The following is a 12340-nucleotide window of genomic DNA, read 5'->3' as shown; positions in this document are numbered from 1 at the left end:
TGTTTTATTTCCTAGACGACCCTTTTGAATGATTTTAGTGTGAAAACATGTATGCCCCATCACGTAGAAGTCAAAAACAGCTATAAGCTTTTAAAAAAAATTATTTTAAATCTCAGTTCTTTTGAATTTTTTAAATATTATGTTCATTTCATCACCCCCGTACAAATGCGATGTCACAGTCTTCATTTGCGTGTGTTGCGTGTTGCCTAACAGTGCCTGGTTAAATATACGTCACCTGTATGTAATTGAACTATAAGCAGTGGAACTTTACTCCATTCATGACTAAAACTGATGAACGTTTGTGCCAGCATGATAGAGCTGAACCAGAGGAGTCCATCAAGAGTCACCGAATTTAAATTTGAATGTCTAAACCTAGCTGTATGCATGTTATCAAAAGGATGGCTGTACAGTTCTTTGTCTCTAGACCATCGGAGCGCCATGTAACATTTGTGTCATTATAGTTATTCTGTGTGACTAATTTCACTTACCTATAGTCAAAAGCATTTAAAAGGTTAAGAGTAAAATCTGGTAATTTAATTCTGGAGCTGTTTCATGGAAATAATGACAATATTGGAATTTTTAATGTTGAAAATTCAAGTGGCTAATGGGATTTTTTATTTTTTTAAATTACTGGCTCCAAAACCTCGCAGATTTTGCTCGTATCCACTTATGAAAATTGTTTCAGTTTACTGAAGCCAAATAACAGCAGGAGACCCAAAGAATACAGAAATGTTAGACGTAGGTTTCTAGCTCTTTTGTTTAAAAGAAAGCTCCAGCATCCTGACCCTAATTGTTATTGGCTAACATATTTGGTGAAAAACAAACTCAAAGACTGAACAGTGTCTCCGTGGACCACTCTGATTGTTTGGCTGACAGTGTAGAGGAAAAATGCAGGCTGCTTCGCATTGCCTCTGTCAGCCTTTCAATAGACTGCAGCGATAATGAATCGATGTTCCTGCCACTGAACGCTCATCTTCACCTTTTACAATAACAAATCTCTTCCAAGCCTCTCCAAAAGGAGCACCACGTACTTGGACTATCAACACGAGCACTGCTGACTGATAAATTAACCATTTACTGACACTGTGTAAAATTCAGACACTAACGAATTCACGTCTTCGCCAAAAAGAGACACAGTAACTAGCATGAGACTTGTTAGAGTAGATTCATTATCAAAGAGCAGAGAAATGCTCAGTAAACTGAAATTCCCAAAGGTTTTTCAGCTTCCTTCCTTGAAATGACAACACATTAGCTGTTATTGGATGGTGAAAACACCGACCCATCAGCACCCTCTAATTTCACTGGAAAATCCTCCCCTGCAGGGGTAGCAGTGGTTAAATGGTGTCGATTAAGTAATGGAAGTTGATTGATGCAACATGCACATAATAAGTGGCACCTGCAGGTCAGCTCACACAGCAGGTATGAAACATGACAACATTGCTTTCACTAATCTTTGCTGTAGTGATGGAGCCAGTCCTCTTTGGGTCTTTTGTCAACATGAGACTGGTTAGATAACATTCAGCGAAGCTGCCCCTTACTCTCTGATAACCTAGTGGGTAACCCTTCATGCCATTATCACTGGAAAGCAGGGCTCCATAGCAACGAGTGTAATTTTTCAGTATCACCCCATAAGAAGTGCTTTCAAAGCAGCCCATTCCCGATTCAAGTTGACCAATTCTCCAGATCACAGTTTCTTTTCTCACTACTCATGGCCTGGAGTGTGGAGCCACTGGTAATGCATGAACACACTGCAGACCTAATGACGTGAGAACATCCTGTGGCCACGAAGCCAAAAATCCATTCCCCCTGGGAGCTGACACACTCGCATCAACAGGACTGTGCTGCTGAAGACCCCCGAGGAAGACAGTGCAGCCCTATTTGTTAATTCATTGTAATTCAGCCTGAAGCGCGGCCTTCAGCCTGACAAACAATCCACTCTGTCATGTCCATCTGGCCTCTGTCTTTCTGTGCCATTTGTGAGCCAGTCAGCAGGACCGCAGTTACACCTATTAACAGTATTAGGTGAATTTCAGAGTTGTCACTTTCACCAAAAGACTAAAAACTTGAAAGGCATTTGTTCTTTTGATTAATAAAGAGAAAATTATTGAACCTCCCAAGGACAATGATGGCAAACAGAGTTATCATCCTGCTGGACCCCCTTTTGCCTTCAAAAGGAAAATTGCCTGAAGACCTGAACTCTTTCATGGCATGCATTTTCAATTTCTCTTTGCTATTCGGGCTGATTGGGACCTGATGAATGTAAAAACAAAGAATTACCTGATTTTTTCTTTTTTTACCTGAGTTGATTTTTTTTTTTTTTACCTGAGTTTTGTTTCTGTGAGAAATGAGATCCACAGATGAGGACATTCAATTTAAATTTCGATAGAACAGTGGCAGTATAATGTCCTCGTAAGTGGTTATCAGGCCCTTGTAGAGCAAAATGAAATATCTTGGTTTAGACAACCCAAAATGTGATGTCCACATATGTGGACACCAGGTCCTAGGAGGTTAAATCTTCCTAGCGTAGATTCAACAAGGTGCTGGAAACTCCGAATTCTCAGGGAAGAATTTTGACAAAGTTGCTGCTGATTTTTTGGCTATACGTCAGTGATGTTCTCCTCTTTCACCAAATCCAAAATCCAAAGTGTGCTGTATCATAACACCACCAGATCCACTGATACAAGCTGGGATGGATTGATGCTTTCATGTTGTTTACTCCAAACTCTGACCCTACCATTCAAATGTTGCAGCAACAAGGCAGCATGATCTTCTGCTACTGTAGCCCATCTGCTTCAAGGTCTGACATCTCCGTTTTGGGCCATTCTCTGTAAACCCTAGAGTGTGGGAAGATCAAATCAAATCAAATCACATCAAATCACTTTTATTGTCACATCACATGTGCAGGCACACTGGCACAGCACATGTGAGTGAAATTCTTGTGTGCGAGCCCCACAAGCAACAGAGATGTGCAAACACAACAACACAAACGAGCAAAATACAAGAATGGCCAACCTGAAACTAATAAATATATGTACAATATATAATAGTGTATGCATTTCTGGATGTGTATACTAAATATTTTCCTACGTGTGTGTGTGTGTGTGTGTGTGTGTGTGTGTGTGTGTGTGTATACACATTTTTACAAATTAAATAGTAAAAAAAAAATAATAATAAAATAATAAAAAAATAATAATAATAATAATAAAATATATAAAATATACAGAGTTGAATATGTGCAAAACAAGTGGCATTTATATACAGTGTGGAGTGCATAAGGTTGAAGTTCCAGTAGTGAAGCTGAGGTGTCTATGACGTGTTCAGCAGTCTGATGGCCTGATGGAAGAAGCTGTCTCTCAGTCTGCTGGTACGGGACCGGATGCTGCAGAACCTCCTTCCTGATGGAAGCAGTCTGAACAGTTTATGGCTGGGGTGACTGGAGTCCTTGATGATCCTCCCCGCTTTCCTCAGGCAGCGCTTCCTGTAGATGTCTTGGAGGGAGGGAAGCTCACCTCCAATTATCCGTTCAGAGCACCGCACTACTCGCTGGAGAGCTTTGCAGTTGTAGGCGGTGCTGTTGCCATACCAGGTGGTGATGCATCCAGTGAGGATGCTCTCAATGGCACAGTGATAGAAGGTCCTGAGGATGCGGGGGCTCATGCCGAATCTTTTCAGTCTCCTGAGAAAGAAGAGGCGCTGCTGCGCCTTCTTCACTGTTTTGTTTGTGTGTACTGACCACGTAAGATCCTCAGCCAGATGTACTCCAAGGAACCGGAAGCTGCTCACTCTCTCCACAGCAGCGCCGTTGATGGTGATGGGGGTGTGTACTTCTCTGCACCTCCGGAAGTCCACTATCAACTCCTTTGTCTTTGCGACGTTGAGGGTGAGATGGTTGTCTTGACACCAGTGGGTCAGATTGAGGAAGATCAGCAATTTCTGATATACTGAGACCCACCCATTCAACACTGACAACCATCCTGTTCAAAGTTATTTAAATCCTCCATGACGATGCTTGGTTTGAACCCCAGCAGGTGCTCTTGACCATGTCTATATGCCTAAGCGCACTGAATTACTGTCATATGACTGGGTGATCAGATATTTGCTCATTACAAGCAGTGGAACAGGTGTACCTAATGAAGAGGTTGCATAACAGCTGTGCTCCGATGTCGGTTGTATTTAAAAGCAAAATTATGGTGCAGAGAAAAAGTTAGAGGAACACTCTTATCTGTCATTGACTGAGTACAGTAATCCAAGAAAGAGCTGTTCGTGCCACAAGAGAGATCTGCTAGCACAGTATTAAGCTCCACATCATTATACCTAATGAAAAAAAGATCCAATTAATATTATATGTGGGTACAGCTGTAGTGGCCATGATTCCAGAGAGATTCTGGCATAGAGAGAGTCACCAAAAATTAAAGTTTGGTCTACTGACTCATTTTTATTAATATTATTTTTTATTTTTTTTAACTGCAGACTCAAATTCATAACTCATTATGTTTTTTACTGGGTCTTACATAAAATTTTAGCCCACGTGTGTTGTAGATGATTTATATTTAAAAATAATCTGAGTCATCCAGAATGATCCACAATCAGAGGCATTCTGGGACGAAAAAGAAAAAAGGAAATACGTACTCAGAGCAGGGTAAAGGCAGTGCCAGTGGTGTTGTCGTTGGTGGCTACAGAGCGGGCTGACTCACTGCTCTTACTCCTACCTACACCTCGAACTGTTTGCATTTTCTCGATCATCATTGAGAGATGAGAAGCTGGCATTCACACTGGCAGGATCGTATGGGGAACTAACGGATACGGTAAAAGCAGCAGGCCTACAGTGAGGGTGACGGAAGAGCTTGAGGGTAAGACGGCAGCAGGCTTCATTGTCCAGTCCACTGTGCAATGACTCTACTCTACAGTGCAGTGAACTTGGACAATCCATTTTAATTTATAATTTGTTTTCACAGACACACGGATATACACAGAAACCTCCACAAACACATACGGCATACGGTATCCCTGCCAGTCTGCGCACATACTACCTTCTTCTTACATATTCTACTATAATTGTTTTTTTCATTTCAGGTTAGTTTTTCAGGTACGCTGAGGTCTGACACAAATTGATGTGGCTTCACTGAGAAAAGTCAGAAAAGAATTCCCATTCTGCTTCACAATGAGTCTTTATTGAACCTTTGTCATATTTTCTTCACTTTAATGTCAGATTGTGACCCAAGAGAAATCCTGTCTGGCTTGTGGCCTTTCTTATTTTTCTGTCCGTCGATTCATAATAGATCACGTTCAGTTTAGCTGCTCTCACATTTGCTGCCTAACTCCCACATTAATGCTACCATTTTGCTATTAACCTCTACCCACTACCTTAACCTCCTAGGACCTGGCATCCGCATATGTGGACATCACATTTTGGGTTATTTAGACAGAAATACTCAATTTTGCTCTACAAAGGCCTGATATCCACTTACGAGGACATTATACTGCTACTGTTCTATCAAAATTTTAAATGAATATCCTCATATGTGGCTCTCATTTTTCTTAAAAACAAAAATAAGGTAAAAAAAAAAATCTGGTAATTCTTTGTTTCTACATTCATCGGGCCCCAATATGCCCAAATATCATAGAGAAATTAAAAATGCATGCTGTGGAAGAGTTCGGGTCTTAGAAGGTTAATGGTAACTTAACAGTCAATGTGGGTAACTGCTAATAGTTAAACAGCTGATTTTAACACTTATTAACTATTCAATGCTGTTGAAACAGGAGCTTTACTGACCTCCTGAATTCCTCATAAAGACTTGGACATCAGTCCTTAAGATGCTTCACTCTGCTGAGTTGCTGTTTACATGTTCAGCTACTAGTGAGGGGAGGGGCTGTGTGGCTACCTATCAGCAGCAATGAGGTTGTGTGCCAGCTAGAGGTGAAGGTGAAGACAACACTGTTGGTGTCAAACCGCCAAACCTGCAAATATCTAACCTGACAGTAATTTTCAGTATCAAGTAGCATTCTATATAAAAAGCCTGCCAACTCAAATGTGGAGCCACCCGCTGTGGTGACCCACTTTAAACAAAGAAGCCGCCGAAACTAGCTAGCTACTCAGTACATATGGTGCTGTGGTTGTGAAGACCCCCAAAACCAAACAGACACACATGCAAAAAAAGTGCTGTTATGTTTTCAGAATTTTTGTATCGAATGGTGCCATCAAGCATCAAGTGCAGAGCATGCACTTCTACTCAGAAAAGGAAAAATGACCTGTTGGAACAAATTGAATCATTAATGATTATTGCCAGGAGCTGTTGAGAAATGTTCAGTTGATAATGAGAGATGAAAAAGGGAAACGAGAATATGATAATGATCCAAGCAGGTGTTTACTGTCTGTTTGAAATTATGCAAGTGCAGGAGAAATTTCCCAGTGTTACCCCAAGGCATGTTAAACACTGAATTAATCTCAGTTCAGCTACATTATATCAACACGCCGACCAAATATTGCACTAAGCATGTATGCAGATGGAGGCATACATACTTACCTGTTTGAATTTTGGGCACGGCTGCACTGAGCCTCTCAGTGTATTTGCGTTGTTGGTGTTAAACGAATATGAGTTGCTGTACAGTTCAGACTATCCAGTGACTCAATACTTCAGTTCTGATGCTTGAAAATTGTCCATTTGCCAGATATTAGTGCCAAACCAAGGGTACAACCAAGTTAGCACTCCACCCTCTTGTTACTTCTGCTTTCAGAAAACAAGAAGCTCTAAAGTTGAGACTTCAAAAACCTAAGTCCATAACCAGTTGTTGCTACTGCCATCTTTATACAAAGTCTATATTGTCAGCACATGCCATACACATCTTACCCCGGCCTTTTTCTGTCTTATTACAAAAACAATTGTTTGTTGGTGATTATCTTCTTCTTATTCTCTTGGTGCACTACCAGGGGACAAAAACAAAGCACTTCAGTGTAGTGTGAGAAAGCTCTGAGGCGAGACGAGCTGCCGCATTGCTTGTTGACAGCGTCTGGGGAACGGAGCTGAACTGACAGTGGTTTTCATGCCTGTTCAGTTCTGCTGCATCCAATCACCAAAATATTTTATCAACTCTATAATTCAGCTTTTTCTTTCCTATAGGAAACACCGAAAACCGAGGGTCAGCGCGTGTTACATAAACACGCCAATGTTTCCCTACAGTCTTATTAGCAATGGAAAGACACTGAGCCGGGGTCTAAACTATCGTGGCACTAAATCTCAACAGAGAAAATGAAATAGTAATGAACAAAAAATGAGTTTTGCAAAACTCGTTTAAAATAAAATGCAATTTACAAGGCTCTTAAGTTTAGTCCTTTTTCATTTCTTCTCCTTGAGTTAAAAGCACATCCTTGAGGCTCTTTTCAAACTCAGTACAGTAAAATCACACAAATATGGGTGAGGCACAAACACCAGCCATCAATCTCTCGCCTGGCAATCTCTGGGTGCAAAAGTAGGGAGAGGAAGTCAGAACCTTTTCCCAGCCTGGCTGAGCAGGTTTACATAGTGCACCGTTAACTACATCCTCCCTCCTCCATCATTCCTAAAAAGTGAAAGGTGCAGAACACAAAGTCAAGCTCGAAGAACAGGTAGGCAGCCTGTGCAGGAGACACCCACGCAGTCACAGGGGATTATTTCGTGGGCTGAATAATCCAAAACGCCTCTCATGGCATGATCAAAAGGCTTTATGTTTGAGTTTCTTATATGTTAAGAATCAGATTAAGATGAGCAATCAAGGGAGAAGATTATTCAAAAATTGTATGTTACATATTTTTATGAACTTGTAATAAAGAGCAGAATTTTAAGTTTTCTGAGGATACAGCATCAAAGACCCCAGCAATCACCTCTGAAACCCTCCTACATACAAGGAAATGCGTAACAGGTCAGAAACAGCCTGGAACTAAAAAGTCATATGAGCCTTATCTCTGAAATGTTTGCAAGGATACAATTTATGCAGGTTTTTAACAAGTCACTATAGAAAAAAGAAAAAGCTCTTCAACAACACAGACACTGTTGCAGGTCCATTACTGATTCACAGCTCTTATATTTTCTACATGTGAATGAAACATTATCTATAATGACATTACAGGGATGATCAAGGAACTGACCTCTCAGCCCATTGTTCATTCAGTGGGCTAGGTTCAGTTATTGTGCAAATGTACTGTCTATAAGTTTGGGGAAACCTGCAGAAGTCACCTGGATGAAACGTATCTCCCACTGAAAACATCCAAATGAACTGAATCAACCTTTTCGGATGTTAAATGGAGTTTTTAGGGCATAGAATCTAAAACCCATTTAATATGTTTGCACTGTGTGCTTCAGGGTCTGACAGTCATCACCCGCTCGTGTCAGCAGCATTAAAGGTTTTGGTGGGAAACAACACTGGGGGGGAGCCTCCCCCTAACCCCCAGCCCCACCACCCATGACTGCAACAGGCAGCAAAGACTAATGGCCTAACATCATCTCTCAGACAATAACATCTAGCCATCACCGCTCCACTCTGCTCAGCTACATAAACAGGCAGCTGTCAAACTGAGCACTGTTAAGTGTAAAGATTATGACAAGTTACACAGTTTCACTTTAGCTCGTCGAGCTTAATCGACTTTCAGAGAGCTTTGGTTTGCGGGTTCTTCTGAACCTTGACAATTAAAACTATCGTCACGCCATTATTTCATCGTGTAATTAGTCAAAGCAACGCTCCAGTGGGTGTTCTGAACTTTTAGGCTTTTCAAATTGACTCTCATCCCCGAAGCGGTGGAAAACAATTCACTTGCTTTTACTTTAGTGACTCGGGAGATTAAAGAAGGTTACCGTTTCAGCGAGGAGGGCCAGGACATTCGGGGTTGCCTCAGTCCGGGACGGAGCTTCTCCAGGGTCCGGTTGCGGCACAGGTAGCGCTCGGTGTCCGAGTTGAAGCGCTGCTTGATGCGTATGTGAGTTCTGGGCTGCCGCCACAGGTGTTTGGGCGGCTTGGCGAGCCCCGCTCCCTCTCTGCTCAGTGTGGTGCACTCCATTTTTTACTTTTACGTGCTCGCTGGATTTTATTTTATTTTTTGTTTTTTTTGTCTGTTTTTGTAAAAAAGCGACTTCTAAGCTACAAACAGTCTCGGAGAACAGCGTAGAGCTCGTCTGCAGGGATTGTGAGGAGGAAGGCACGCGCTTCAGAGAGACGCGCGCGACGTCATGGTGCGCTGCTGTCCACGAGGCGGAGTGCTGAAACGACTGTTAGCCTCTCAGTCAGTACCAGCTCCCCCCGTCTCTCTCTCTCCATCTCTCTGCTTCCTCCTGCTTCCTCCCCCTCCCTCTCGCCCTCTCAGTTTCTCCCTTCTTTTATCTCTCTCTCTCTCTCTCTCTCTCTCTCTCTCTCTCTCTCTCGCCATCCTCACCTCTTACTGTGCCTCTCTCGACCAGCTTCCTCCTGCCATCTCCATCTGTTTCCCTGTCTGTCGCTGTCTTGTTTGTCAAACCGCCAATCATCAGCATTACACAACATTGCTTTATCTTTATTGTATTTGCTCTGGTAGAGCAAAACTGCCTGTTCATTATTTGTAATTGATTTTTTGGAAAAATCCATCTTTTATCTTTTGTGTCATATACCGGTAAGAGATATTGAGCAGTCAGACAGATTTTTGACATAATGAAGGTAGAGATATGTTTACTGGTCAGAGCAGCACTGATTTAACATATTTCATTAACCCTGTCTCAGGAAATCACAGTGTACAAGCCCTCAAACTAACAAATAAAGGCAAACCAGTGTGTAACTGAAGATAGGAGTGGTTGCATGTTGGTATATAGCCATCATAAGGCCTATAGTTTAATGTGCAGTGCAGCTTCCTATAAGGTTGCAGTGAATTTTATATGTCAGACTTTGTACCCTATCTCATTACCAGCTGGAAGATTGGGTTGCGTTTTATAAATTCGAATAAATTCAGGTTTATAGGTACAACAGGAAAACAACACGGGGCTGGTTCAAATTACTGATGTCACCAAACCCACTTATTTTTATTATGTAGGAAAAATAGGGGCTGTATCATTAGCTAATGAGCTGTTTATCCAAAAAGGATTTTCAGTCTGAAAAAAGCACGATTACGTTACAAAGATCAGCCGTTTTATTTATTTATTTTTTGGTAATTAATGCCTGGACAGCACACACATGTTTGTAGATGTTCAAACATGAAAATGGTCAGCCTTTATGTCTAAAAGGGAGTCAGGGGAGATACAAGTGCACACCCACACCCACATGCATGACCTTTCAGTGGGAGGTTTCTAACTGTTGTTCCAATTACTAGGCTTCTTTTTTTTTAAACACAGGAGATGCCTTTCATTATCACCAGAAACCACAAAACAACAGTCCACATTTCTATTTTTGTCTCAGTGTCACATAGACAGCCTCTGTCTGCTGCTTACGAGCACTGACCTACCAAGACAATCACCAAAACATGACCATGTGACAGGAAAGTGGTACAGACGAACGAGGCAAATGTCTATTTGCTGAGCTTGACTTACATAATTTGTGTTAAGCAGTAACAACAGCTGCTCCAAACCAACAAACAAGACTTCATTTCGTGAACAAGAAAAACATGATTCCTAAAACTTTTAATTAGAATGAAAAAACTTAACTAAAGTACTATGCAAAAGTCTGGAGTCACTCCTCATTTCTTTATATTTTGCTGGGAAAGTTATGGTGATTTGCTGAAACGTGCAAAGAGAGACATACCGAGTTTGTGCAATTCTAATGAACGCGAAATTCAGTATTCAGTATGTCTGAACTCTCTTTGGCAGCTTTCTTGTCATTTCTTTAAGAAGTCCTCAGGAATAGTTCTCCATGCTGAAGGACATCTTTGAATGTTCACTTCCTTTTGTTTCATTCTCTGTCAACATGATCCCACACTGCTTCAATAATGTTGAGGTCCGAGGTCTGGGCCAGTCCATGACTGTGTGTGTTTTTCTATCCAGGTATGCTTTTACTGCATACACTGGCAGTGTTTTTGGGATCTTTGCCATGCTGAAAAATGACCCGCTGCCAATGACTTGCTTTCCAGATGGTATTGGATGGTGGATCAAAATCTCGCTGTATTTTTCTGTCCTTTAAGATCCCCATCACCACTGACTAAATGCAACACAGACCATGACAGCCTTTCTCTTTGTTTCCCTTCCTTAAAATTGGCCTTTTTTAACTTGTTGGTGCAAAAATGTTATGCCATGCCTGTCGATGTGTTTTCTGTTACCGGCTGGTTGTAACAAGTTCCTAAAGATATAATTTACAGTTTTTCCCAATTTGTCTTTTATGCTTAGACACCAAACATGTTCTTTCCTTGAGTCAGTGTTAAGTGGCTTAACCAGGAAAAAAGCAACTAAACAGGAAAGGACTTAAAATGAATGAAAAAGACCTTCAGAAAGCCTTGAGAGCTGTTGCCCAAGTGCACTTAAAAATGTAAGAAAGTCAGGCTGCTTGGAAGCAAAATAAAATGAAATTATGGGTGTGTTAAAACTTTTGCAGAACAGAGAAAGAAGTTGTCTCAAAATTACTAATCTTATTCTCTATTTCACACAGAGTTCATCATCTGTGTGAATCATTTGTGCATTAAGCTTCATCTGATGAAGCTTAACAGATAAACAAAGCCCCACAGAAAAAGGAAGATCAGCAATTTCCCCTGTTTAACCACATCCACAGTTCACTGAAGGAATTCCTCAGAGGCAAAACAAACAAACATACAAACAAACAGTGTGTGTCACTGACCGGTGCTCATCATGGGTGGCCAGTGCTAGACTGTACAGCTCTTCTAGCCGGGCTAGCGGTAGCATGTGTCCTTGAGATGTTCGCCGGGTATCGAATGAGTGGTCCTGATGGGAGTGTCTCCTCCACAGCGGAGGCAGCAGCAGTGGGCCTGAGAAACGCCGCCGCACCACATGGTTGCCCACTGGTATAGAATCCCGAAAATGCTGCATCCCAAAGGAAAAAGCAAAAACATATTTTTAATGTAATATTATTCTCCAGTCAAGGTGACGTGTGTGGAAACAAGCAGAATACGCACTCATCTGAAAGTTTAATCACTCACAGCCAGTAAAACTAATGCAGCACAACACAAGAGTCCAGAACGCCTCTTTAAAGGATTAAACCATTTTACTTAAGCCATTTGAAAGCTGCTCATAAATCAGTCACAACATTACGGTGTACTGTGCTGCCAAAACATGGACTGCGTGGCCCTTTGAAAGTGTGCAGAAGATGTTAGCAGCAGATACCTTAAGTTCTATCAGCTGAAAGGTAAAGACTGGATAGAGCTGAGCTGCTTTTCCAGATCATCTAAAGCTCAAGAGAATTTGGT

General features: G+C 41.5%; 1 protein-coding gene across 2 annotated transcripts in view; it reads right to left on the bottom strand.

Moving 5' to 3' along the window:
* The window catches only part of LOC113006858 (3',5'-cyclic-AMP phosphodiesterase 4C-like), a 105006-nt gene that overhangs the window by 72500 nt on the left and 20166 nt on the right, over window positions 1-12340 (bottom strand). For both annotated transcript variants that reach the window (XM_080290198.1, XM_080290199.1), the window contains one exon: window positions 11755-11957. In XM_080290198.1, coding sequence (XP_080146324.1) covers window positions 11755-11957 — 203 coding nt within the window. The remainder of the gene's footprint in view (window positions 1-11754; window positions 11958-12340) is intronic.

Source organism: Astatotilapia calliptera, chromosome 15, assembly GCF_964374335.1.
Source record: "Astatotilapia calliptera chromosome 15, fAstCal68.1, whole genome shotgun sequence".
NCBI lineage: Eukaryota > Metazoa > Chordata > Actinopteri > Cichliformes > Cichlidae > Astatotilapia > Astatotilapia calliptera.
Note: the sequence above shows the minus strand (reverse complement) of the source record. Positions and strands in the feature narration are given on the sequence as shown.